Here is a 27,431-nt window from a genome sequence, read left to right as displayed (position 1 = left end):
TTAATGAGAGGCAGAGCTCCGTTTTAAACCGAGGCCATCTGGCGTGAGAGGCCGGGCTGTGGCTGCGGATGTAAACACACGCAGACTCCAAATTCAGAACGGCAGTTCCCCCAGCAACTCCCAGCTAGGAGCCCGTTCAGTAAGCCCGAGTTCTCCCACGTAACGGAGCAGGGTGATGGCCGCCAGTCGTGGCTTGCACACTCCAGGCACAGCCTGTCCCTGCAGGCTGAGGTCCCTAATAATACAAAGGCTCGTTAGGACTTGTTTGGGACCCCAGAGAGGCTGCTTCACACTGTTCAGCTGTAGGTCCATCATTCTGCCAAGTCAGCATTGTGTCTGCAAAGGTACCCTCTTCTCTGGAAATGAGAGGGACATTTTTCCTCCAAAGAAGCAGTGCATCCTGATAAATAATGCCAGGTCACCGTCTTCCTCTGGGCAAATGACTCTCACAAAGCCCCAGACAGCTGAACAACTCCACAAAGGGGTGGGAAATGGAGAACAAGCAAACTTTAGCAAATAAAGGAGCTGTGCCTTCTCTTTTGCGAGGGCTGTTGTCCGATCCATGCCCACACTTAAGATAGCCCTTGATCGATCTCGTCTTGAATCCTGAATGTGAGAAAACAAGATTATTGTTAATTCATGCAGTTTTAATTCATGCAGAGGAGAACCATCCGGGATAATTACCTGCAGTTGAAGAAAAATGAATAGTGTCAAGTCTGGTCTCCACACGCATGGCTTACCCTTCTGTCTCTCAGAAAAGAGTTTAAGTGGCAAGTGATCTAAGCAGGAGGCAAAATTGCATTGGTGTGTTAAGCAGAAGTATTTTCCCTTTGATTTGCATCACAAATAGAGTTATCAGATTTGGACTGGCTAGATGTGAATAAAGTTTCCAGAAGAATAGCTGTGATTCACTGACTTAACTCATATGTGAGCTTTTCCAGAAGTGTCCGTTTTTCCAATCAGTGCAAAAGAAGTTATCGTCACAGGCTCTGTGTTAGCTTGAGAATAATTTCTTTCATGGAGATAATTCAATGGAAATTATTCTTCCCTTTATCAAGACTTGCAGGGGATTCACAGTAATGATACCACTGCTGGGTCTACTTTATCTCTGAACCTCTATAATTCAGTCAGTGGCTTCCAAGAACTAAAACTAAAACAACAGCTGGAAGGAATGATGGGGCAATGAATGGAGGTGGATGGATGTTGACTTGTGACTTTTGCTGTCAGGGCCTCTGTGAGCTCACGTGCAGGAGCTGAGCGAAGACTAAGCTTTGGGTAAAGCGGATGAAAAGATTGTATTCGGTGATGACGATTTGAGACAAGCTACAGTCATGTACAATAAAGAGAGAAAACTCGATATCAGAGGGAAAAACTAGAGAAAGTAAATACACTGACTTCAGAGAGTCAATGTTATGGCTGTGGTTGAGCAGTAAGCTTTGCTCTGAGCTGCCTTGCAACCAGGCAGATGGGAACAAAGTAAGTTATTGCTCTTGGATAAACCTACAAAATGCTGCCGTACGTTGGGGCTGGCGTTTGGCACAGCGGTTAAGATGCCACTCGGGATGCCTGCATTGTGTTTGCGAAGGTACCCTGTCCCTTTGAGTCACTGAGTCATAACCTCATACTCCTATTACTGGGCCAGCATTTATCATGCAAGACTTCAGTCTGCAACAAGGACTATTTGACTCGCAAAACGTTGCAAAGCAATTTGGTTTTTTTTTTTTTTATGAAGCTTCTATTGTGGAGGAAAGGCCATTTGTCTTTTTGTCCTTGACAATGGTCATGATGGTGTCAGGGGTCAGTTTCACGGGAGTTCATCCTTTGTGCTTCCCAAGTCTGACGTCCCAGAATCCTCACAATGTGGAGAGATGCGATTGTCAGGGGCCCCACCTTTCACAGGAGGAAGCCAAGCAGAGGGCATTGCTGCAAACAGAAGATCCACACCAGTTGTGTGACTGCAAACTGTTCATGTAACCACATACCACACACCTTGGTGTGTGTGTGTGTGTGTGTGAGAGAGAGAGAGAGAGAGAGAGAGAGAGAGGAGGGAAGGAGGGAGGGAGGGAGTTGTGTACTCTGGATTCTGCTCCCTGCTGGCTGTTTCTCTCCACCCTGTGCTAAAGACAATGGCTGTGACAATCTCTAAGGTTTTATGTAACTTAAGGCCCTCCACTAATTAAAGCTGCGATGGCACAAAATGGTGTCTAACTCTTGGGAAGGAGGTACCATCTACACGTGTGAAGTTAAGGTGTACTTTCATTTAGTAAGACAAATGCTCCCTTTAAAATAATTTTCTTCCTCTCTGGAAGAGCTAATGGAAACAGAGCTGGTAAACCCGACACTCACTCTTTCCTACTGTGAATATTAATTGCAGCACACAATAAATAACCCAAAATCCAGCTCTGGATGGTGGCAGAAGGGTAGGGGTGTGGCGGCCGCCTGTGTGCAGCCACCTGTCCACGCTGTGGCCCCTCCTGTCTTCGCCCTCGACACCCCAGGCTGCGTAGTCAGAGGGCATTTGTTTGGGCTTGGTCACCACGCTGCTGGCCCCCAGCTCACACACCCGTCCCAGGATATATTTTTGGAACACAGAAAAATCCTACCCCTCCCAGGGATAAAAACACATTCTTGCGTGAATGGATGTCATTTCTGGAAGACATTGCGTAGCTCACTGTCTGAATTCTGCTCTTCTCGTTGGATTAGACCCGACACCCACATTCAGTGTTCCCCATACATTCCATTCCAAAGTCCTGGGATGAGGTCTGAGAAACGGGCAGTGTGAATGGCATCCTTCAGAAAGAAAAATGTTCAGAGTAGCTGTTTGGGTGGGGTTGCAGAGAAGCTGACAAATCATGTCAACTCAGAAAAGCCTGCTTCATGGTAAAATACCCTAGGACTTTGGCACTGGAATAAACATATCTTTTAATAATTCCAATTGCCACAAACATTTTAAAGTACTCTCATATTTAATCCCCACTGCAATTTTTTTTAAATAGAAAGAACCAAATATTTTGGCCTCGTCTACAAATACTGTTTCTTCTGTATAGTTGAAGCCTACCTCAACTTACTATTTTTTTCTTCTTCTTTTTTTTTAAGATTTATTTTATTTGTTTGAAAGGCAGAGTTACAGAGAGAGGTAGAGACAGAGAGAGAGAAAGGTCTTCCATTCGCTCGTTTACTCCCCAAATCGCCACAATGACCCAGGCTGGGCCAGGCTGAAGCCAGGAGCCAGGCGCTTCTTCCAGGTCTTCCATGTGGGTGCAGGGGCCCAAGCACTTGGGCCATCTTCTGCTGTTTTCCCAGGCCATAGCAGGGAGCTGGATCAGAAGTAGAGCAGCCAGGACTTGAACCACTGGCACCTATACAGGATGCTGGCCCTGCAGGCTGGGACTTTAACCCACCACGCCCCAGCGCTGGCCCCCTCAGCTTACTATTTTAACACTCATTATATCTGAGAAAGTCCAATGCTTATAAATGAAAGCCCAAGTATATAATGAAATTCATAAATTCAACCTCCTTTTACAGGTTTTCCCCTCTGGGAGATGCACAGGAAGACTCACTGTAGGCCTTATAACACTGGAATTCACTTAATAACACAACATCTTTATCACTGTAACGAGAAAAGTGTGAAGACCCAGCCCCTGTTCTAAGCACTTTAAATTCTTTAATCCATTTAATTTGCACAGCAACCTGTGAGTTTGGTCTTTTTATCACTCCCATCTTACAGCTGAGGCATTTGAGTTCTAGTGAGATTTGGCAACCCATCAAGGCCACACACCCAAGCAGGCTGGAGTCTTTGGTCTCAGCACCCTTGGGGTGGTGGGCATTTGTTTTGTCAGTGTAGCATTGGAAAACAGGGGAACAAGTAACCACAGGCTCCAGTCCTGGAGCTACTTCCAAGTCCTCTGACAGTGGGAGAGTTCTTTCAAATGCTAAGATTCCCAGAACCATGCCTTATCTGCCACTAAACAAAATATACAGTTTTATCCTGTCTCTGGCTAATGTGCTTTTTTCAAATATTTTTTGTAGTGAACTCAGAACTTGAAGTTGAGTCAATTGACTTAAGAACACTAACAACTTGGTTTTTTATGTGTAGAAGAATGGGAAGTGACTAGGACTAAGACTACTGCCTACTGTGTGCATGGAGAAAAATTAAACCCATGCCCAGGACCACCCCAGATCAACTAAGTCAGAGTCTCTGGGGCTGATGCCTAGACAGTAATATTTTGGAGAAATCTCCCTTGGTAACTCTAATACTCCTCCAGCTTTGAGAACCCCTCAATTAGATGGTGCATTTTCTGAGTGTCTTTCTCAAGGTCCTGTCAATAGGAAGATGTAGAAGCCAGGGCATACGACAAATAGCATAGCTCACCCATTTATTGCTGTTGAATCTAAAATGCTCTTATTTGTGCCAGCATTTGGTGTAGCAGTTAAGGTACTGCTTGGGGCACCTGCATCCCAAATCGGAGTACCTGGGTTCAAGTCCTGGCTCCAACTCCTAGCTCCAGCTTCCTGCCAATGCACACACTAGGAAGCAGCAGGTGATGGCTCCAGTACATGGGTCCCAGATGGGAGACCCACACTGGCTCCTGACTTGAACCTGGCCCAGCCCTGGCTGCTGCTGGCATTTGGGGAGTGGTCCAGCAGATGGAAGATCTCTGTCTATCTGCCTTTCAAATAAAAATATATACAAATAACAAGAAACACAAAAAGCTCTTGCTACCATTACACTGTGTTGCTTAACCATTAACAAGTGCCTCATGGTGGGAAATGGTTATGGGATAAGGAAGTAAAGGCCAGGAGGTGGTGGTAGGATACCAGGACCTATTGATAGTGACGTGTGTTGGTCCTGGGACACTCTGAGGACTGATGGGCCCCCATGACAGGTTGATGGAAAGTCACATTAAGGAATGGGAAAATGAAACTAGTGGGGGAATTCTGTTATCTTGGTTGAAAGATGCTGGTGATGAAAAGTACAAGGCCACATGTAGGGTAGGAACCCTAGTTTTGGTTCCTGCTGACAGCCTGGTCAGATCAGCTGCCCACAAGTCAGTTTCCTTCCCTGGGTCCTGCCAACAGGGTGTAGAGGAGGTGTCAAGACATCTGCAAAGTGCACCCTGCAAACATGACCTGCTGATGCATCTCACTCACCCAAAGAGGTGTTTCCTTGAGGCCTCTAAGTGACATTTAAGATGCAAATAGCTGTGCAGCTCCCAAAAGATGAACCAGTGTTTCTGTTAACTTGGATCTCTAAGGGGTCACCAGCTGCACCTGGTAGCACCTGGTACCGAATTTTTGGCTGCTCCGTAGGGTAGCGGGGGGCCTCTGTCAATCGGCTTGAATGCATGTGTGACTCCCCTGCAGGGAGAGGATTTCCTGTTTTCATTTTTCATGGCCCACGTGACACAGCTTGGTGCTTCCTGTTGGTTCAAAGTATGCATTTGTTTCTTCAATTGCTGACAACCTGAGACCTCAGTCACCTTGTCTATGGTGAAAGTCCCAAATCCTGCCACAAGCCAGAGGACACAGGCGAAGTCTGAGGCTCCCCAACAGTTCCCTTTCCCTGCGGGTCTGTTGCACGTCCGGGAGAGGGGGTCTCCAGGCTTTGTTTACACAGATGTGCAGCTGAGGGGAGTGGAAAGTTGGGCAGATCTGGAATTTATTAAAGTCAGTTAATTTGACCACACTGGTGGTCAAATTGCAGGCTTCTTGTTTACTTTGAAGTGGGATAGAGTAGACCCACCAAGCTAAAAGGCCAAGCCAGGTCACCTTTTTTGGAGAGAAAACAGACAAGCTTCCCTTCGCCGTGACCTTGTCTTTATCCACACCGAGGTTTGAGGGCCTTCGTGACCGTCTTCATCATGCATCCCCAGTTCACGGTGAGCCGCGTGCTCCATAAGGGCATAAAGGCCAGGAACCAGCAGCCCTGGGACTGTACTTGCCTGCCTGGTGCCGACCAAGCATCCAGGTTCCTCTCAGCTCTGTGGGATGGCCTTATCTCAGCACTGGGCCAGCAGATACCCAACAAGTCAACTAAAGGTTCAGATACATCATACGTAATCGACTGAATGGGTAACAAGTCCCTGAATGTCTATCTGCCAAGGCAAATGTGATCCTAATTTTTCCATATTTGTTTCATGTATCCCTTTGGCTATTGTGGCTGGGAAGCACCTTCAGGCAGACCCAGAACTCATGCTCTTTTGCTCCTACATGCTCCAGTTTGCAATTCAAGAGCATGGGCATTGATTTTCTTATGTAATCCTAATGTCATTTCGTGCCTAATAAAATTAGTGATACTCCATTGGTATCACCTAATATCTAGTCCATATTAAAAAGTCCCAACTGTCTCAAAAAGACTTTTCAGTTGGTTTGCCATCATGAGCCAAAGCAAGATCTGCATACTATGTCCCTTGTATCTCTTGGCCTTCCCGAACACACACACACACACACACACACACACACACACACACTTTTTCTCATGAATAACTTATTTACTCAGTGGAGAGTCTGAAGCTCTGTGAAGATCTGTCCAGAAAAAGTCTGGTCCCTGCCTTATTTCTCTCAGGCTGTGCAAAGAATCCACGCTTGTCATTCTGCTGTGTATGACTTCATCCGGGCTGACATGATGAGCTCACAAGAAAATGAGTGAAACCGCTTTCTCCCCGGTGAACCAGAAAATGTACGGCCAAGACAGGTGCATGAGGGCACACAGAGGTCTTGGGGGGAAGCCTTCCAACACCTCACCTCATTTTTCTGCTCTATAAAAACAGATGGGACTCACCTCCAGGCCAGTTGGCTAAGGATAACCAGCAGGCAAAAGCATGGTAGACAGCTAAGAGTGGCAGCTACCTGACCAGCCTGCGAATTTGGTATGATTATAGGAGTTTTGGGTACTTGGGAGAGGCGACAAAATGACAGTGCCTTCTGGGCTTAGAGAACAAGTAACAGGACACTTCACATGTGCGTAGATGGCCTCTCGTGCATTCTTTTGACTTTGCCGTTGAGAATGTGCTGTGTGTTGATGGATCCAGACTTGGATGTACAGGCATTTGTTCTTCCTTCATACTAACTTGTACTTAAAGTCAAAGATTAGCTGGAGCTTTTGCCTCTTCCCTGTTTTTATCACTTCAAATCCTTTAAACAAAGCAAAGGTTAGCAAGAAATCATTTCAGAATCTTGGTGTACAGGCCAGTGCAGCCGTAGCTCACTAGGCTAACCCTCCGCCTAGCGGCGCCGGCACCCTGGGTTCTAGTCCCGGTCGGGGCGCCGGATTCTGTCCCGGTTGCCCCTCTTCCAGGCCAGCTCTCTGCTGTGGCCCGGGAGTGCAGTGGAGGATGGCTCAGGTGCTTGGGCCCTGCACCCCATGGGAGACCAGGAGAAGCACCTGGCTCCTGGCTTTGTACCAGCGCAGTGCGCCAGCCGTGGCGGTAAAAAGTAACATAATCTTGCTTTGTTGAAAACCTAGCCATTGATTTTCCCATAGCTATTTTATCTGCTTTGCATTCTGATGATAAATTACTTGTTTTGGGGCACCAAAAATATCTCAGCAGATGTTATGCATGTGGCCACCTCTTGGTATGCAACAGCCAGGACTAGCAATGAAACCACCATCCCCATTATAGCAGTTTAATTTGCTAAAATTACTATGCAGAGAACATGTGTACTGACCTTTGGGAAGCCACTCAACTTTGAAGCTGCTGGTAGAAGGTGGCACGTGCGAACTTGGCTCTGACTTCCCCGAATGACTCTGCCCCTGGATTGTTCTGCCTTGAACCCATTTGTGACAATTTTCTTCCTCCACTTTCTTTTTGGACAGCTGTTCTTTGTTCAGTAATAACTCACGTGACTTCCTACCAAACCCCTCGAGTGAAGGAAGACCAAGGTAAAATTGCCAAATTCTACCTCAAGAGACGAAGAGTTAAGCATGACCTGTTTCTCTCTATTAATACATGATGACTGGGAAGTGCCAGCATTCGGCTAGCTCATTTTCTCAGTAGAAATATCTTCCTATTTGCAACATGCTGAAAAAAATAGCTTAAGATGTTAAATTTAACAAACATGACTAGGCTTTTATACACACAACAGGTCACTGATTAGGAGAGCAGGTTACTCCATCAGTATCCCTTTAGCAATTATACATGTTCATGATAATTCTGAGAGTCTTCCTTTCTATAAAGTTAATTTTTATAAATGAATCATTCTAATAGTTAATAATAAGCAACTGCAGTCAACTGCAATGCCATCATTCCTTTACCAGCTTTTAAAACCTGCATGACACGGGCTGTAACCAAGAGAGTGAAATGTGGCAGGTCATGGAAAAAGCTCTGCTTCACATGTGCTACCACGGAGTACACACCGTGAATGATGCCATCTTCCCACGCGGGTCCTTGGCGCTTCCACCCCTCACCCCCGAAATGGCCTGTCACTTTCTTGAGGGCAGAAGGAAACCAAAACGCCAAGGCCAAGAACAGAGTCCAGGTGTTCGACCTCGGTGTCTTGACCAGCAGCCCCTTTTGAGCCCCCCCGAGCAGCACTGAAGACCCTCGCGTCTCAGCTCCAAGTCCACAATAGGCTGCCTGAGCGCTGAGCACGGGAAGTGCTGTTTTTAAGTGTTGTCATAACAACAGGAATGAAATGACGACTGTAACTGGAATTTGAAAGGATGCCTTAGTTTTAACGCTGTTGCTGTGCCTTTCTGTGACAAGGCCTTCACTGGGACCTCCCCCTTTGAATGAAGGCCACAATTCTATTATGTTACCATAACTACATCTGTCTTCAGCTGTACTTGCCATCCCATAATTTCTGGCCAATGCTCCATCAATATAGCTTGCTAGTTAGAATAGCCAGAGAGATATTCATTGACCAAACGAAAAATCTATGAGTTCGATTATGTAGGCCATATCTGAAAAGCTTCCATTTAAAATGACTTCTTACTCATTCTGCAAAAGAAAATATGGCAATCAGCCTTATTTATAAGGCTCAGTTCCTTCTTCTACCTGGCTGTCATGCCAAGATTGTTCATATGACACTGGGCAAGAAAATAGGCAGGTGGAGTGTAAAAATACCTCTCAAGACACTGTTGGGTACCTTCTCCCAGAACCTGGTGACTTTCAATTTAGGATTTTTGAAGTTGCAACTCAGTTCTTGTGAGAACAATAAAAAATATTCACTTAGGGGCCAGCATTGTGGCAGAATGGGTTAAGCCTCCATGTGCCACACCAGCACCCCATATGGGTGCCAGTTTGAGCCCCAGCTGCTCCAGTTCCTATCCAGCTCCCTGCTAATGCACCTGGGAAAGCAGGAGAGGATGGCCCAAGTGCTTGGGCCTCTGCACCCACATGGAAGACCCCAGATGAAGCTCCTGGCTCCTGGCTTTGGCCTGGCCCAGCCCTGGCCATTGCAGCCATTTGGGGAGTGAACCAGCGAATGGAAGATCTCTCTCCTTCTCTGACTTTGTCTCTCCCTCTCTGTAACTCTACCTTGCAAATAAACAACATTAACTCAAAAACAAAGATGCACTTATAAAAATGATCATTTCAGATGAGTCAGATAGGTGCAGAGATGCCGGTGTCGTGTGGAAGCTGCTGTAGTAACGCAGCAACAATCACTTTCAGCTCAAACGAGCGGAAGCTTCGGGGATCAGCAGCCTGCACGCAGCCCTTCCCGAAGGTGCTGAGTTTCTTGTGCATCTGAGTGTTGTGTTAGAACCTAGGCCAGCGCCGCAGCTCACTAGGCTAATCCTCCACCTGCGGCGCCGGCACACTGGGTTCTAGTCCCGGTCGGGGCGCCGGATTATGTCCCGGTTGCCCCTCTTCCAGGCCAGCTCTCTGCTGTGGCCCCGGAGTGCAGTGGAGGATGGCCCAAGTGCTTGGGCCCTGCACCCCATGGGAGACCAGGAAAAGCACCTGGCTCCTGGCTTCAGATCAGCGCGGTGCACCGGCTGCGGCGGCCATTGGAGGGTGAACCAACGGCAAAAGGAAGACCTTTCTCTCTGTCTCTCTCTCTCACTGTCCACTCTGCCTGTCAAAAAAAAAAAAAAAAAAAAAGAACCTAGTGATCAAGAAGTGAGAGCTGGTGATCCGCCTGCTTTTCTCCAAGCAGGATCAGCAAAGCTGTCTCCAAAGAACCATGTCCTCCGGGGACGCTTCCTTTTTGATGTGTGTGGGTTTTGCTGGGGGAGGGTTTAGTAGGTAAATTTACTTTTTCTTGCCAACAGCTTGAGCCTTCATTTAAGCATAAAATGCTGTTTCCTTCTGACCAAGAAACAGTTGGTCTTACGTCTGTGTGGCGCGTGCACCAAAAGAAGGGCTGCACGCCTTCTCGACTTTGCATTTTAAAGTGAGTTATGACATTAGTCAAAATCAACTCGGCCCCCCGAGAGATTGTAGAGAGCTTTTTTATGTCCCGAACCATTTCTCTTCTAATTATCAAGAGGCCAGCTGCTTCTCCCGCATTTATTTAATCCACCAGAACAGATGAAGAAACAGCGATTTCATTTTCCCCAGGGCAGAGGCAGTGTCAATTATGTAGAAGTTCCCTACGATTGGCTGTCCCGATGAAGAGACACGCTATTAACATTTCCTCTTTACTCCTCAGAGGGTTCAGCCAGACCCTTAAGATGGCTTCAGCGTTCTCTGCTCTCATTGGTTTGAGGAGGAATAAAAGAGAAAGGAGAGAGCAATGATGTCAAATTCCCTCTTCCCCGTGTGTTTCTCCACCTGGAAATGTGGCTGAGTTTATGATCAGCACATTCCATTTGCTTGATAAAAGTCAGGGATCTCTCTCCATTGCAAGTTCTAGTTGGTAGCAAAGCCAATTAGTCTGCACTGAGCCCTTTACATAGTATCTCATTTTTCCATCACAACAACCTTGGTGACTTACATATTATTATCTTTGTTTTATTGACAATAAAGATCAGGGCTCAGAGAGGCGATGTGGGTGAAACCTGGGTCAACTATCTCCATGGCCACCAACTTACTCCGTGGGTGGGCATCAGAGAAAGTTCAAAAGCCAGCTGGTCTCCACCCTCGAGGAGGGTGTAGCTTCATTAAAGGGATGAGATAGTCAGGAAGATCATTATCCCCATCAGCCATTCAAAATGTTGTTGTTTACAAGGTGCGATGCCTGTGGCTGAGCTGCTCAGAAAATGTTTCCCCAAACACTTGGCTTTTGCATCACATGATAGGAATGGATTGTAACCCAGTGAATGAAATAAGAATTCATGAGTCCATACTGATGATAAAAGACTAAATGAATGAATGCGTAAAAGGATTAGGGAAAGGTCGTCTTTACATAGGATGGAGCTCAAAGAGGACCCTTTTGCCTTCACCATGGTAATAGCTGATTGGGGCAAAAATCATCAATAGATGCTAAAAGAATCGTGACATTAGCATAGACTTCAAGTACCTCCTTACCAAATACTTACCAATTACAGTGGCAAAAATAGCAACTCCAGAGGACAAACTGGCCAACACCTTAACCAAAGGGTCAAAGTTAACATCACCATGGGTAGCTTAGCCTAGCACTTAAAATACCTGCATCTTGGGGCCCACACTGTGGCATAACAAGTGAAGACTCTGTCTGTGACACCAGCATCCCATGTGGGCACAGGTTTGTGTCCCTGCTACCCCACCTCCAATCCAGCTCCCTTCTGATGGTCTAGGAAAAGCAACAGAAGAGGACCCAGGTGTTTGGGCCCCTGCCACCCTCATGGGAGACCTGGATGGAGCTCCTGGCCCCTGGCTTAGCCTGGCTCAGCCCTGGCCCAGCCCTGGCCATCTGGGAGGTGAACCAGCAGATGGAGGATTTTTTTTCTCTCTCTCTGTCCCCCTTTAGAAGAAAAAAAAAAGATACCTGCATCCCACATTAGAGTAGCTGGGTTCAATTCCTGACTTTAGCTTCTGACTACAACATCCCTGCTAATGCAGACCCAGGGAGGCAGTAATCCAGTAATTGGATTCCTATGGGAGACCTGGGTTGAGTTCCCAACTCTCAGCTTTAGCTCAGCCCAGCCCCAACTGGGCAATTTGGAGTTTACCAATGGATGGGAAATTCTCTCTCTCCTTTTCCCTCCTATACCCTCTTTCTCCCTCCCTCACTCCCTGTCTCTCTGCTTCTCAAACAAAAGTAATTAAGAAGAAAAAAGAAAATAGTGTCACTAGCAATGGAGCCAGCTGACTCTTTGGGCCTCCGATGAGTGCGTCAAGGAGACAGCATCACTTACATGGTGACACAACTAGAACACAGGGCCTGGCTTATGAGAAAGCATTAGACTGACTAACCCAATGTGAGAGACATCCTGCCAAACAGCTGGCCTGAACTCTATTAAAATGTCAACGTCAAAGACAGAGAATGGCAGGGGAACTGCCCGGATTCAAAACTAACAGCACGTGAGAAGAGATGCAGTGTATGAGCCTGTGTTGGTCCTGGAATGGAGTTGATGAGACAATACCCAGAACAGTCCGGGGCCAGTTGGTGGAATTTGAACGAGGTCTGTGTATCAGATACTAGTACCGTGTTGATGTTAAATCTGTGATGGTCATCGTTGGTCTGTGGTGATGCCGTGAATGTCCCTGTTCTAAGGAAACACACACCGAGGTATTTAAGAGTAAATTTGCATCATATCTACAGATTACTCCTGGGAGGTGAGACATGTGGATAAATGTGTAGATGCAGATTCCTTTCAAAGGGTTTGGGGGGAAATAACACGTATGTGTGTATATATGAGGGGAAATTTAAAGTAAAGTGCAGCAGGTGTCCAGATAGGACACTGAGTGGAGAGCCGAGGAAAGCTTTTTGTACCTCTCTCGAGACTTTTCTGTAAGCTTCAAATTGTTTCAAAACGGAACAATTTCTTTCAATCGATTTTTGTTTTGGGCTTCCAATGTATCCATCTTTTTTCAGTCCCTGTCAATATTTTATAATTATCTAAAAATGTTTCTCTTCCAAAAGATACTCATTTCTCATTCCCCTAGTTTTCATCTGCTCAGCTTCCTCTGGATGACACCAAGGTTTTATCTTCTTTTTTAAGATTTACTTTATTTATTGGAAAGGCAGAGTTACAGAGAGAGAAGGGAGAGACAGAGAGAGAGAGATCTTCCATCTGCTGGTTCACTCACCAGAGGGCAGTAATGGCCAGTGCTGGGCCAGGCCAAAGCCAGGAGCCAGGAGTTTCACTCGGATCTCCCACATCAGTGCAGGGGCCGAAGCACTTGGGCCATCCTCTGCTGCTTTCTCAGGTGCATTAGCAGGGAGCTGGATAGGAAGTGGAGCAGCCAGGACTCCAACTGGCACCCACGTGGGATGCCGGCAACGCAGGTGACAGCTTAACCCACTATGCCACAGCGCTGGCCCTAGTGTTACCTTTTTTGTGAAACCTCCTGGCTGCTCCTGCCGCACTAGCTATGAACTCTTTATTATTTTTACTTATTATTAAGTGCTAGCTTTAATAAGCACCTAGCTCACACCAGGCCTTGTGTAAAGGATCACCGACCTCCTCTGAAATGCTGGTTTTTAGAAACAAACCTGGAAGCCGGGATTGGGAGCAGGCAAACAGCATGCACAGGGCCGGGCAGCTGTGAGCTGTGGAACTGAAACCAGGCCCTGTTGGTCTGACTTTCAGATCCACGTTCTTGTCATTTCTGCTCTGCAGCTTCCTTTGGAGCAGGAAGAACTAGGTACCATTTAATCTCTTTATTTCCTTTTTTTTAAAAAAAGATTTTATTTATTTATTTGAGAGGCAGAATTACAGGCAGAAAGGAGGAACAGAAAGAAAGGTCTTCCATCTACTGGTCCACTCCCCAAATGGCCTCAACGGCCAGAGCTGGGCTGATCTGGGCCAATCCAAAGCCAGAGCCAGGAGCTTCTTCCAGGTCTCCCACACATATGCAGGGACCCAAGCACTTGGGCCATCTCCTACTGCTTTCCCACACCATAGCAGAGAGCTGGATTGGAAGTGGAGCAGCCTGGTCTCGAACCAGTGCCCATTTTGGATGCCAGCACCGCAGGTGGAGGCTTAGCCCACTACACCACAAAGCCAGCCCCTCACTTTATTTTTGCATCCAAAATTGTCTCCCATGTGCTCTGTCTACAATCATAATGTCTTCTTCAATTATTACAGTGACGATTTTTGAAAGCAGAGCTCACTCTTAGGTTTGGATCTTGGACCACACGTAGCATACTGCGGGTAGTATATAACATACTTAATAGTTATGTGTTGTGTTGTTAACAGTCTTAGAAAACATGGAAAGAAAATCAATATCAGTCTACAGAGATTCTGAAAGTCATCTTCTTTCTCTTCCTTTGTCTCTTCCAGGCTAGTTGAAACTTAAGTATTCAGTATAGCAATCTTTGTGTGTTTTAGGCGTTTACTTTTTATAAAGTACTTCCTCTTTTCCTGTGGGTTTTTAAGTGAAAGTCCTGGCATCTACAGAGAGGGCGGGACCTCAGCTTAGAAGACATCCAGGTAGCCTTGTGATTGTGAGATTGGATGATGCTTTGACCTCAGTGGAAACTTCCAATGCTTATCCTTTGAAATGGGGAGGAATTACCTTCTTTATTCTACAGATAGAATCTGGGGTTCATCAGCGTTAGTTCATTCCCAAGAGGTCAGGGAGGTTACCTGACTTGGGTCTTCTATGTTCTTCTCTGAAGAGTGAGCTATGCTGAGTTGTTCTGTGAGTTTTTTCAGCCATTCACATCATTTGTCTTAGTCCATCAGCAAGTCAAGTATGTTTGTGTCACTTGGTTAGCAAACAATGTTGACAGCTGAGAAGCAAATATTAGCATTGCCTTGATTTATTTTAGAAGCAGCCATTTTTTTAAAAAAATAGCTAATGACAAATATATCTACGCTTTTTTTTTTGAAAGATTAGTCAACTGTTCTGTAATAGGTACCTTGGGACCATGTAATCAGCAGATACCTATTTTTAGGATTCATGTTAAATAAATAATCATTTAGCATGGCTGGCTGTTTACATCTGGCCCACACACCTCTTGCAGACAACTGAATCATATGTGGGGCAGCGTGAACACGATGGCTGTGTTAGGAAAGGAGAAGGGAAGAACCAAACCAGGCATGAAGAAGTGACTCAGAGAGCACAGGAGGCCAGCATGCTGCATCTGATGGGGCCTCGAGGGGAGAAGGGAGATCAATGCTCAGCTCTTCTGTCCAAGTCCTGAATTCTTGCCACTGCCTCTGGTGGGAAGAATGATCACTTTCCCCTCTGGAAATTGATAGTTGTTTTTTTTTTTTTTTAATCAACCCTATTGATATTAAATCCACATACCATAAAGTTTTCTCATCTTAAGTATACATTTTGAGTTCTAGTGAATGCATCCAGCTGTGCAGCCATCAACACAGCTTCTTGACCTGCCCCCAACCCTGGCCTCAGGCAAACACTTGGAGAAGGCTTTACCTTTGCCAGCCACCTGCCAACTGACCTATTAGTGCATTGTCTTCTCTCAGCCCTTTGGCCTCAGTCTCCCTCTGTAATTAACTGTGACAACCTTTGGTCTCCAGGTTGACATTCTATCCCCAAGGAGCAGTGCTTGGGGAGAACTGAGGTCTCCTTGCTAACTTCAATCTGCCATCCTCATGGGCCTTTCAGAATTACCCACTTATGTTCTTGATAAGAGGAGTTGGTTAAGTAAGGAAAGGAAAGCACTGTGTGGGTGAAGACAGCAGTGTCTAGCCTGGCGTGCTTGTTTTCATAATTTCAGGTGATTTGGGGTCCCGCAATCCACACCTGTTCAAATGCCCTTTCTCCTGGAGGAGGGGGGTTCCCTTTGCCTTTGGCGAAACTTACTTACCATATCTTAAAATCAGAAAGAAAAAGCACATGTGAAGCAGTTTGGTTAGTTTTCCTTTTATTTTCCAAAGAAGCAAATGGAATATGGAGTCAACTTAAGTATACTCTGTAAGATAATTTACAGTGTACTCTGAAAGATAATGTAAGGGAAAAAGCCCTTGACATGGAGAGGAAGGAGCTGAAGGAAATTCAGCTCACCAGCATTCTGCTGGCAGTTGTCTAGGGTTGATAGAAACATGTGGTTCCTCTCCCCACCCTCTCACCGTCTTTCTCCTTTCCTGTCTTTTCCCAGGGAGGAGAATGCTTTAACTTGCAAAAGCTAGTCTAGCAATTCCTGTTTCTTTCATAAGTCTCTCATGACTGTACTTTTTTTTTTTTTTTTAAGTTTTGTTTGCAAGGCTGAGTGTCAGAGAGAGACCTCCCATCCACTGGTTCACACCCCAAATGCCCACAACCCCTGGGGCTGGGCCAGGAACTACATCCACATCTCCCTCATGGATGGCAGGGACTTAGTCCTTGAGCCATCATCTACTACCTCCCAGGTGCATTAGCAGGACTCTGGATCAGAAGCAGAGATGGGACTTGATCCCAGACACTCCGATCTGAGATGCGGGTGTTCCAAGAAGTACCTTGGCCCACTGCATCACAACTCCCACCGCCAATATACTTAACTTTAATGGTCAGTAGCAAGTTTCCTTCCCAGTGACCCATTGGTTTGCTGGTTGCTTTATAGGCTTACCAGTGACTCCAGCCTGCCCATCCCACCTATCCCATGGTGGAAGTGCTGAAGATTGAGGACATAGACTTGCTCGCTCAAGCTAGCCAAACTCCTAAGAAAGTGTAAGCCAGAGTGCCCATCTATAAAAATGCAATGGGAAGTTGAACTGTACACAGACTGGGCTTTCCAAACATTTTCCCTTCACATTTATGACTTGCACTCTAGGCTGCATTGTAGAGCCTGCATTTTAGGACTTTCCCTATTCATCAAGCAGACCCCAAGGTGGATTCCTACCGCTTATTCTTTGGAGTCAGTTTATCTCTACATTTTCCAGGGACCTGTCCCTTTCTGTCTCTGAATTGCAATCATATTCCACTTTGGGTTTCTGCTGCAGTCAGAACATGTCCTCTGGCAGAGTAAGGAGGGGGTCTCCTGGTCCCTTGGTCAAGGTCAAGTTTTATCTGCCTCTGCCTCTGCCTCTGCCCCTCCCCTCCCATCTGCAGGCTCTGTGTGCTTGTCCCACACTGTCTGCTGATGTGATGGGCTACCTTCTAACTTGAACAGTCTCAAAGTGTCAGGTCAGGCAACAATGAACTAGTGTCCACCTATATCATTGTGATCATAATACAACAGGTAAAATCTTATTCTTGGAGCTGGCACTGTGGCATAGCAGATAAAGCGGCCACTTGTGGTGCCAAGGCTCAGGTTTGAGTCCTGGCTGCTCCACTTCCTATCCAGCTCTCTACCATGGTGGCCCAAGTCCTTGGGCCCCTGCACCCACGTGGGAGACCCAGAAGAAGCTCCTGGCTCCTGGCTTCGATCAGCCCAGCTCCAGCCGTTCTGGCCATTTTAGGAATGAACCAGCACATGGAAGACCTCCCTCTCCCTCTCTCTCCTCTGCCTCTCTCTAACTCTGCCTTTCAAGTAAATAAATATTTTTTTAAAAAAATCTTATTCTCATTGCAAAGGTCCCTAGCATGAGTTTAATTATAATTTAGCTCTGCAGACCCCAGAGAAGTTTTTTCGCTGTGTGAAGAGTCGAGGAGAGAAACCACTGTGGCTTCTGCACCAAGAGGTTCCACTTAGAACAGCAGAGGTCATGGAACTCTTGGCCAAGAGGCTTTGAATTCTTTCCAGAAAGATCCTGTCATTCCCATTGGTAGTGGCAGAGCAGGGCAGGGCAGGGTGGCTGCCAGGGGTGACCGCAGGGGCAGAGAGGAGCATGGGGCTTCTGCAAAGTGCAAAGCCGGGTGAGGACCAGACCTGCGCAGCTTCATTGCTCTCCTAACATGTGAAACCTCTCTGGAATTTAATGCACAGAAAGAGACGTTGGTTCTGCTGGAATTTTCGGAAAGATCAGGAGAGGACTCTGCCTCAGGGACCAGAAACACTTGTGAAAGCCTCAGAGATTCGGGGGGGGGGGGCAGTTTCTAAAGATGAGTTTGTTGTTTACGTGGAGTCTTGCTTGTTCGATGTTGTCATCGGAGAACCTTAACAACACGTGTCAAGTAGGGTGCCTACAGCCAGCAACACAGTCCACCTCTAGAAGTTTCACAAATGAAAATCATGGCAGTGTTACAAGGCTGGGCGCTCATAGGAAGGACTTCATGGGGGGAATCTAAATTGTCTGGTTTTATGAAAGTTACGGAACCTGATGCTATTCTTAGAAATCATCTCCTTTGCCAGACTTATAAAAACGCTTTAGTTGTTACCTAACAGGCAGTCTTGAATGTGAGCTGTCTCCTCTGCTCCCAACTCCGATTTCAAAATAATTTTTTGTATCATATGAATATATGACTGCATTTCCTCTATAAAAATTACTATAACGTAGAAAGCATTAAAATGTTCCTGACAGCCATTCAGTCCCACCTCAACACAGACCCTGTGCACTTTCAGCAATTTTATCTTCGTGTGCATAGTTGTACACGGGTTTATTTTTAAGCGTTCTGGATCATCCTCTGTTTTGCTTTGCTGTTTGTCGTGGAGATCTTTCTACATGGGCATGTTATTTTTAGCTGCTGCATAGTATTCCATCTCGTGGTTATGCCTAATATCCCGGCCATTCCAGCAATGTCTAGCATCATTTCCTGTTTCCATTAGAAACACTGAATGTGGTAAACACGCTGTATGTGCGTCTTTGTGCACGTGGGCACTTCTCGGGGGGAGATACCAGATGATAAGTGTGTTCCTTGTTTTGTTTTTTTTAAAAGATTTAGTTATTTATTTGAAAGGCAGAGTTACAGAGACAGATCGAGAGAGAGATCTTCCATTAATGGTTCACTTACCAAATGGCCACAAGGGCCAGGGCTGGGCTAGGCCAAAGCCAAGAGCCGGGAGCTTCTTCCAGGTCTCCAATGTGGATGCAAGGGCCCAAACACCTAGGCCATCTTCGCTGCTTTCCCAGGCGCATTAGCAGGGAGCCGGATCAGAAGTGGAGCAGTCAGGACTCCAACCATCGCCCATATGGGGTGCCACAGGTGGCAGCTTTACCCACACTACACCACAGCGCCAGCCCCATAAGTGTGTTTTACATTCTAAATAGATACTGCCAAATTATCCCCCAAGATTTTCATCCACTTCACACCCTGCGCTCCCAGCAGTGACAGAGTCTGCCATAATCCTTTCTCTGAGTGGAGGTTCTTGGTCCAATGGAGCACCTGCTCTTAAAATAAAAATGACTGTAGCATGAGAATGAACTCCTTCCTTAAAAATGTGGAAATTGGGGGTAATTCTTCTGGAAGCTGGCGAGAGAGCAGGTCGATGAGACTTCCTGGGAAGCCAGGGAGGAACGTAAACACAGGGCACTCCAGAGGTGGAAGTGGGGTGACCAAGAACATGAATGATAAAGATGGAAACAGAATTGCAAAATAACTTGCAACTGAAGAACCGCTGGGGGTGCTGGAGGAAGCGGGGCAGAGAACTCTTGCCCTTCTCAGCATCTGGGAGGATGGGGAGTGGGATGCTTGCCATGCTGTTGTACCTCTCACTCCAGTCGGCCCCAGCCCCAGCCCCCTCCTCCTATTTCTCCACTGGCAACTCACGCATGCGCATGCGCATGCGCATGCGCTGCTTGTTTTATGATTCTCCCTGGGCTGTGTGTCAGCGCCTTCAGGGGAATTGATGGCAGGATAGAGATCTCAGCCTAAGCCAGCCCTTGGCCAAATTCTTCCCTGATAGATAACGATCATTTCTAAGACCACAACAACAAAACAGAATGTTAGCAAAAGCTCTCAGCCCCAGCTCATTGCCCCGAGTCATCTACTTCACATGTAATAAGCTTAAAGAAAAGTTTCTGAGGGTTTCTGCCCTTCCCAAAGCATTTTACAATCTTAGGATCCTGGAGGAATTTGCTTTCTTCTTAGATTTTCCTACCTGGTAAAGGAAAACAAAAAGACGGAAGATGATTTCTCAATCTGGTACACACGTATAGGTTTTAATTCTTTAACTTTGCCAAAAGGGGCTTAACACTGAATGCCATTTTTTTTTAAAGCTGGATTAGATAAATTGTTGCAGACTATTTTAACAGAACTTTTAAGTTTGCAACCAAGTCACCACGTCTTTTTCTTATCTCTCTCTGCCTATCACTGGTGCAGCTGGTTGTGTAATAAAAAACTTCTCAGTGGTTCCCAGTCTTTGCTAAACATCAGACTCACCTGAGAACCTTTTCCAAAAAGTCTCCAGACCCAGATCAAACCCCATAATAATTAAATCAGAGTGCCCAGGGATGAGACTCGGGCACCCATAGTTTAAATTAACTGAGATGGGGGAAGGAATCTATCTGGTTTAAAATATATAATTTCTAGGAGGTAGAAGACAATAATTCAGTTAAATATTTTAAATATTCTAAGTCCTTTCCTATAACCAAAGAATGTCCATGATGCAATAGTCCTATTGAGTAATTTACAAAATGAGGTACAATACTAATAAGAGTTGCCACGCTGTGTAAAGTGGGTATTTGTGAACCTATTAAGGATGGAAAGAGCATGCATTGCATTGCTTTCTTGCTAGTTGTTAGAAGTTTGTGTGTGATCCCATGATCGCCCGCCCTAGTGTGCTTTTCCATCCGGGGGAAAGGTGTCCAGACCCCTTACCACCAGCAGAGAGCGCTTCGGGAGCCTCGAGAAGGAATCAGAGGAATTAGGGTTGTTGCTGAGGCTGGGGGTGGGGAGAACTACCCAGCGGGAGCCTTGTCTGCACCTGTGTTTTGTCTGGCCACTCGGGACTTTACTGCTCATACAGACCTCGCTAACTTTCAAAAATCTAGAGAGTGCGTCAAAAGTTAAGCTTCCCCTCCGCACTGCTGGGAGATTTGTGTCCCACCCAGATCAAAGAGCGAGCCTGTTCCCAGACCCCAGGCCCTGTGAGTCAGTACCTGTGCCCTGCAAGAATGCAGAGGAATCCCAGAGCCTCTCTCCTGGAGAGGCTGGGAGGGAGGGCGGGCGGGAGGGGCCATAAAAACCTGCAGCCGCCAGGGGGAGGGGGCTGCTCACCCTCCTCCCTCGGGGAAGTAGTTCCTTGCAGCCTCCTTCCTCCCTGAGCCTGCCGGAGGAGGGTGGGTCTCTCCCTTGCAGCTGGAGACCTGGCTGCTGTTGGTTTTCAGCCTCTGTTCCTTTCTCGCTGGCTCTGTCAAGGGCAATTGTTGGTGGCTCCTCAGTCGCCTCAAGGCTGTCTGCCTGGTGTGGAAGTCCCCCAGCCAGGCAGTAGCCTGCCTCCGCTTTCTCCTGCTAGCCCATCCTGCTCTGGACTGAAGTCACCAGTCAAGACAATGGTATGTGTGCTGACCCTGCCGGTCTAATGGGAATACGATTACCCCTTACCCTGCAGTTCTAGGGCGATCCAATCCCTTGGGGGAACTGACCTGGGGCTTCTGTCCAGCAGAGCTGTGGCGTTGTGTCTTGGCCATCTTGGCTGTCCCCGGGGCAGGGGGAGGGGGACCTTCACAAAAGCCCAGCTAACACCTGAAATCCGGGCTGTGTGTCTCCTGCACTGGATTTTCCTCCTGAGCTTTCTTCCCTCTCCTGCATCCTTATCTCACCTAGATTATCATGTCTTTTGTGACTGTTCCCTGTACCCTTCTCATTGTGCCTGGGCACAAAGCTTATCTTTCTAAAGACGGAGAGAGACTGCAAGTTGAAGTAAGTTCATCGCTCAAGGAGCCCAGTGTTTTCAGCCTTCTGATTTCTGAGTGTAGAATTCTACCTTAAGACCTGCGTGCTCTGGGTTGAATTTCCACTCAGGGCCTACCTGAAGCTCTGACGTGGCCTGTTTGTGTGTTTTTGTTGTTGTTGGATGGAGGTAAATATTGCAAATGTTTTCATGTTTTTGAAGGTAAAGGTAAACTTTGTTTAAAAAATTCCTGAGGGACTGATGATCTTGCGTGATTTACATTTAGTTCGGTCGAGGCAGGTGGGTCTCTGTTTTATTCCCAAGACCTGAACCTAACGAGCTGCATTTCGTGAGCATCTGAGAGGCTGACAACTCGCTTCAGCTGTGCCAGCCTGCTAGCGTTGCGGGCTGCACCTGCCTGTGTCACACCACGGGTTCTTCCCCTATCTTCCAGGACTGCCGACCAGACTCCCAGAAATCATGCTGGTAGGATCCCAGTCCTTCTCTCCAGGAGGGCCCAATGGGATCATCAGAAGCCAGTCTTTTGCAGGGTTCAGCGGGCTTCAGGAAAGACGGTCCAGGCAAGTGCTGTGTGTCCCCCCGGGGCTGCGGCTGGAGGGGTTCGGGCTGGGCGCATGCGGTTTTGCACACGTGCTGTGTAATCCCTTTCATGAGAAGGATGTGACACACCAAAACTTAGGTGCTGTCCTGTCTCTTCTGTCACTTAGCATTTCCCCTGCAGAGAAGGTGGCTGAGGGCTTAGGACAAGCTAGTGATGGGGTTTAGTAAACTTCCGCTCACCCCCATTCCCAGCTTTGGAAGCCCATTTTCCATTACGTTGATACTAGGGAGATCATGTCCGGTCGGAAGTTATGCCATGGGTAAAGACCGCTCTGTGCATAACTCTGGGAGCAGATGTCATTCAGACAGGGGCTGGAGAAGTTAGCCTTCCATCATTTAAACCTGGACTGGGGGGAGCTCAAGAGAGCAAGCCCAGGTAAAGTGGGTAACATCTCTGCAGAAGTCTCCATCTCTGTGATCCCATGTGGCTTACATGGTGGTAGCAGACACTGAAGTGACACCACCTGCAGGGAGCTTAGCAGGCACCTGTTGGTGTCACGTACCCTGTGTTCCCACCACTGGCCAGTGGACAGTCCGGCCAGGACTCTGGTTGATTCCATGTCTGTCTTATCACTGTCAGCTGCATCTCTGCCATGAGCAGATACTGAATTTTTGCAAGTTATACCTAAACATTATCTTTTATGAGAAGAAGCCTTGAAAGAAAGCCGTCAATCCAGCTATGTGCGCTTTTCTTTGGTGCCGTGCAGAATTAGCTATTTGGCATGCGTACAGCCCCTTAGCAGAAAAAAATTCATTCACATCCTGGTGGAATGTAGCAGACACTTGTCCCTGATGTTGCGTAGTGAGCATTTCCTGGTTTGATCATCTTCTGCCTGTTCGTTATCCACCTGGAACTGTTTGCCCTTGGCTTCCCAGGAGGGACAAAGGAACAGCACAGCGCCCAAGGCTGGGCTCTCTGAGTGGCCTCAGTCTGGCAGAACTTTCAGATTCCTGTAGTTAGCAAATATCAGGAAACTAAATGTAGGGTGGCTCAGCTGTGTGGCTGCACAAGGGATCGGCACCTTTCCCAAAGGACAGGAACAGGAACACAGGGTGGTTGAAAAGACATTTCGCTGGTCAAGTCCTTTCGGATGCCTGGGGCTCATGGTTTCTTGTTTCTTTCCGTAGGTGTAACTCCTTCATCGAAAATTCCTCTGCTCTCAAGAAGCCCCAGGCCAAGCTGAAGAAAATGCACAATTTAGGGCACAAAAACAACAACCCTCCCAAAGAACCTCAGCCTAAAAGGGTGGAGGAGGTCTACAGGGCCTTGAAGAATGGACTTGAGTAAGATCCGTGACCCTGACAGTGCACTCCCTGGGGAAAAGGAATCCTTTTTCCCTTCTAAAATCACCAGGGGGGGATTGGAGAAAAAGCTGGTCTTTGACCGCCATAGTGGGAATCTTGTTTTTGCACTATAATCCGGGGAAGGCTTAACTGAATCCTAACGATGTGAAAGTACGGTGACTACCCACATCCTATTTGTGACATTGACATTGAAGGGAACCCAAAATAGAAATGTGCTTATATTATGGATTGCGTTTTATTTAAATAGTGGACAGTCATGTCCATTCTAGAGATGGCCGAAGAAGGGTTTTTCTTTTCTTTTCTTTTCTTTTCTTTTTTTTTTTTTTTTTTAAAGAGAAAGCTTTATTTGAAAGAGGGTAAGAGAGAGGGAGGGAGAGACAGAGAGCTTCCATCTGCTGGTTCACTCCTCAGATGACTGTAACAGCTGGGACAGGGCCAGGCTGAAGCCAGGAACCAGGAACTCCATCCAGGTCTCGCATGTGGGTGGCAGGGACTCAATACTTGGGCCATTTTCTGCTGCTTTCCGGGCACGTTAGCAGGCAGCTGGATCGAAGTAGATCAACCTCAATGCCGACTGGCACTCAAGGGGACGCTGGCATTGCAGGCGACAGCTTAACCCACTGCACCACAATGTCGGCCCCCAGAGAAGGCTTCTGAAGCTTGCTCCCCCGCACATCTTAGAGGGATTGTATGCCCCTTCCCCCCAGGAAGAAGCTTTCCTGGTGTGTGGTGAGACATTTGCAGCCAGTGTTGTATAGTAAGACAGAGCCTGTGTGCCTTGTCCCCATCAGTTACTCTTCCGGACTTTCATCCTCACTGGGGTTCTCCTTGTGTACCAGCTGGATAGTAACAGATGCAACTGCTGCGCTTTTTTTTTTTTTTTCTTTTGACAGGTACAGTTAGACAGTGAGGGAGAGAGACAGAGAGAAAGGTCTTCCTTCTGTTGGTTCACCCCCCAAATGGCCACTATGGCCAGTGTGCTGTGCCGATCCGAAGCCAGGAGCCAGGTGCTTCCTCCTGGTCTCCCATGTGGGTGCAGGGCCCAAGCATTTGGGCCATCCTCCACTGCCCTCCCGGGCCACAGCAGAGAGCTGGACTGGAAGAGGAGCAGCCGGGACTAGAACACAGCACCCATATGGGATGCCGGTGCCTCAGGTGGAGGATTAGCCAACTGAGCCACAGCGCCGGCCCCACGCTGCGCTTTGAAATGCTGAAAGATGGGGGGACACCCCAAGCCCTACCCTTCCCCTTCGGGAGGGAAAGGTCATTCACGGCGGGTACGTCTTGGAGCTCATGGCCCCCCTTGTCTTTGCAGTGAGTATCTGGAGGTTCACCAGACGGAGCTGGACAAGCTGACGGCACAGTTAAAAGATATGAAGAGAAACTCTCGCCTGGTGGGTACCGTCCAGTCATTAGGATGCTGACTCAGCGGGGTCGGGGCTGAGTTTCTTCCTGCACTGGATGCGGTTGGGGCTGGGAACATTAAAGAGAAGCAGATCCGAGGGCCAAAGCATTGTCTGCATCCTGATATGCATTTTTTTTTAACTTTTATTTAATGAATATAAATTTCCAAAGTACGACTTATGGATTACAATGGCTTCCCCCACATACCGTCCCTCCCACCCACAACCCTCCCCTTTCCCACTCCCTCTCCCCTTCCGTTCACATCAAGATTCATTTTCGATTATCTTAATATACAGAAGATCAGCTTAGTATACATTAAGTAAGGATTTAAAAGGAAGAGGGAGGTTGGGCTTTCTTCTCAAAGCTTCTGTCTTTAATCCTTTTCAGTGTTTTTCAAGCCTGTTTTATGAAGATAAAATGATTTCTCTAAGGAAATGAAAAGTTGGAGTAGCATATTGTTAGTACATACAGAATTTGGAACCCAGAAGTCTCCAGTTTTTAAAGACTATGATAGGACAGTGATGTTAAGGAGGGAGTAGGGACTTGGAGGCCAGCTGTCCTGGGGCCGGTTTGATTATATATACATCGTATTGGGAACTTTCTCTGCTCTGAATTGGTGAGGGCTTGCCTGGTGGGAGAGGTGTTTCTAATGTCTGCTATTCTGATTGTGTTCAGTTTTGATGTCCTTGCACCTTAATGTTTCCATGCATCTGAAAGCCTGGGAAAAGCCTCCTTATACTGGGATTGCAGGTAGATGAGAAGAGCTGTCAAGGCTGCCAGGTGTTAGGTGCTGCTGAAGTTGGAATCTAAGTCGCCCCATCTGTGTGGAGCTCCTTGTGGGGTGGCCAGGTGGCCTTCAGAGCACTCGAGTGGCCCTGACCAGCAAATGTTCCTCCTTAGAGAATGATGGGGGAAGGATGGAGGGGCTTCTGCAGGCCCGGTGCCCCCTAGAACATCAGTAGAGAGACAGGTCTGTGTTTCCACATTATCTCAACCCTGCAAGGTTCCACTGGATTTTCTGACATTTGCTTCAGAACAGCAAAAATGCAGGTTATTTTAGAAACCAGGAAGAGTAGTTCTAGGGGCCAACGTCGATTTCGCTGTTTCCTGTGTACCCCTGTGTCTCTATTAATGGTAAGGACAATTTGGTGAGAGCGTGTTTTAATGCCGATATTCCTTTCTCTGTTTTAGGGTGTGCTGTATGATCTAGACAAGGTAAGTTTGCCTTCTGTGTTTCGGGGTGTCGATGAAAAAAAGTCTGCATTTTTGAGTAGATTCAGAGACAGCCATGTTGATGAAACACTGGTTTTTCTAATCCCAGAAAAACCTGTGCTTTGTCTGAGGTTGCAGAGTGACTACTGTGACCTGCAGACTCTGTAATGGGTTGAAGGTCACTTCCAGAAAGTGCCACTGGGTGGTAGGGTTTCTCGGTGTTCTGGTAACTTACTTCGCAGGTCTCAGGAGGCCCTCATCGGTGTTGTCTCTAGGTTTAACTATTGTATTTCATCAGATCTCACACATCTTTGAAAAATGCTTATCAGTTTATATGCCACTAAGAAAAAATTCCAGTTGAACTTTGGTAGTTCCTCCTCACTTAACATTGGTGTTTTATTGCTGCTCAAATTCTTTTAGACCTATTTAGACGTCGTGGTTTTGTTTGTTTGATTTAATGTATGTATGCTGCTGCTCTTTTCATGCCTTTCTGTGTATGCAATAACTTTATTTCCATGCTGAATCATAGTATATTCTTCTTAAAGACATTTTAAAGGCAATTACATTAAATGCACGTAATAACAATAATATTTATAACTCAAGGAGATGACACATGAATAATTGTGATTATCCTGAGCGTGTGCAGGCAGCTGTCTGCCCCTTGGCCAGCAGCAATTATAAAATGCACCTCAAGTTCAGAGTCACTAAAACGTGGAGGGGAAAAAATGTCCATCTTAGACCAGATAAAATATATAACGAAAAAATTTAAATGCAGTGCTCTTGCCAGAAATCCAGTGAATTCCATCAAATTGGCTTTCCTTTATGTTAAATACAAGGTTTCCAATAACTTACATTCATCTCTCAGAATTTTCATATTAAAAAAATACTTTGAGTAGATATTAGAGAATCTGAAATAGCAACAAATACAGGAGGAAGGGGAAATAGTTAGCATTTCCTGGTCCTTTTAAGAATGGGATAATAAGATATGCTCATAAGTCTAAATTGTCGAACTGTAAATGGCTGACCTGTCCAACTTCTTTTTAATTCCAGCAAATTAAAACGATTGAAAGGTACATGAGACGCCTGGAGTTCCACATCAGCAAGGTAACCGAAGCTCCTGTTTCGCCCTGTGTTTCTCCGTGTCTGACCAGTGCCGTCAATGGGCCTGTGCATCGCATCTAGTCTACGGAGGGTTTCTCTGGCCCCTGTACTGATGAGCGAGTAAGGCTTCCGACAGGCAGCAGAGCTGGAAAACA

The 27,431-nt window shown here is 46.8% G+C and overlaps 1 protein-coding gene across 11 annotated transcripts in view; it reads left to right on the top strand.

Annotated features, from left to right (window-relative positions):
* The window catches only part of RIPOR2 (RHO family interacting cell polarization regulator 2), a 229,014-nt gene that overhangs the window by 148,251 nt on the left and 53,332 nt on the right, over positions 1 to 27,431 (top strand). For 10 of the 11 annotated variants that reach the window (XM_051855014.3, XM_070074337.2, XM_017344960.4 and 7 more), the window contains exons 2-6: positions 22,088 to 22,214; positions 23,383 to 23,538; positions 24,875 to 24,953; positions 26,155 to 26,178; positions 27,226 to 27,279. In XM_051855014.3, the coding sequence (XP_051710974.3) occupies positions 22,088 to 22,214; positions 23,383 to 23,538; positions 24,875 to 24,953; positions 26,155 to 26,178; positions 27,226 to 27,279 (440 nt within the window). Of the gene's footprint in view, positions 1 to 20,978; positions 21,296 to 22,087; positions 22,215 to 23,382; positions 23,539 to 24,874; positions 24,954 to 26,154; positions 26,179 to 27,225; positions 27,280 to 27,431 lie in introns of those variants that run through there. The other variant, XM_051855015.3, reaches the window with a different exon arrangement.

The sequence above is a fragment of the Oryctolagus cuniculus genome, chromosome 5, assembly GCF_051225735.1.
Source record: "Oryctolagus cuniculus isolate XC-2025 breed Fujian yellow rabbit chromosome 5, ASM5122573v1, whole genome shotgun sequence".
Taxonomy (NCBI): domain Eukaryota; kingdom Metazoa; phylum Chordata; class Mammalia; order Lagomorpha; family Leporidae; genus Oryctolagus; species Oryctolagus cuniculus.
The sequence above is the reverse complement of the archived record's forward strand: the minus strand, read 5'-3'. Positions and strand labels throughout refer to the sequence as shown.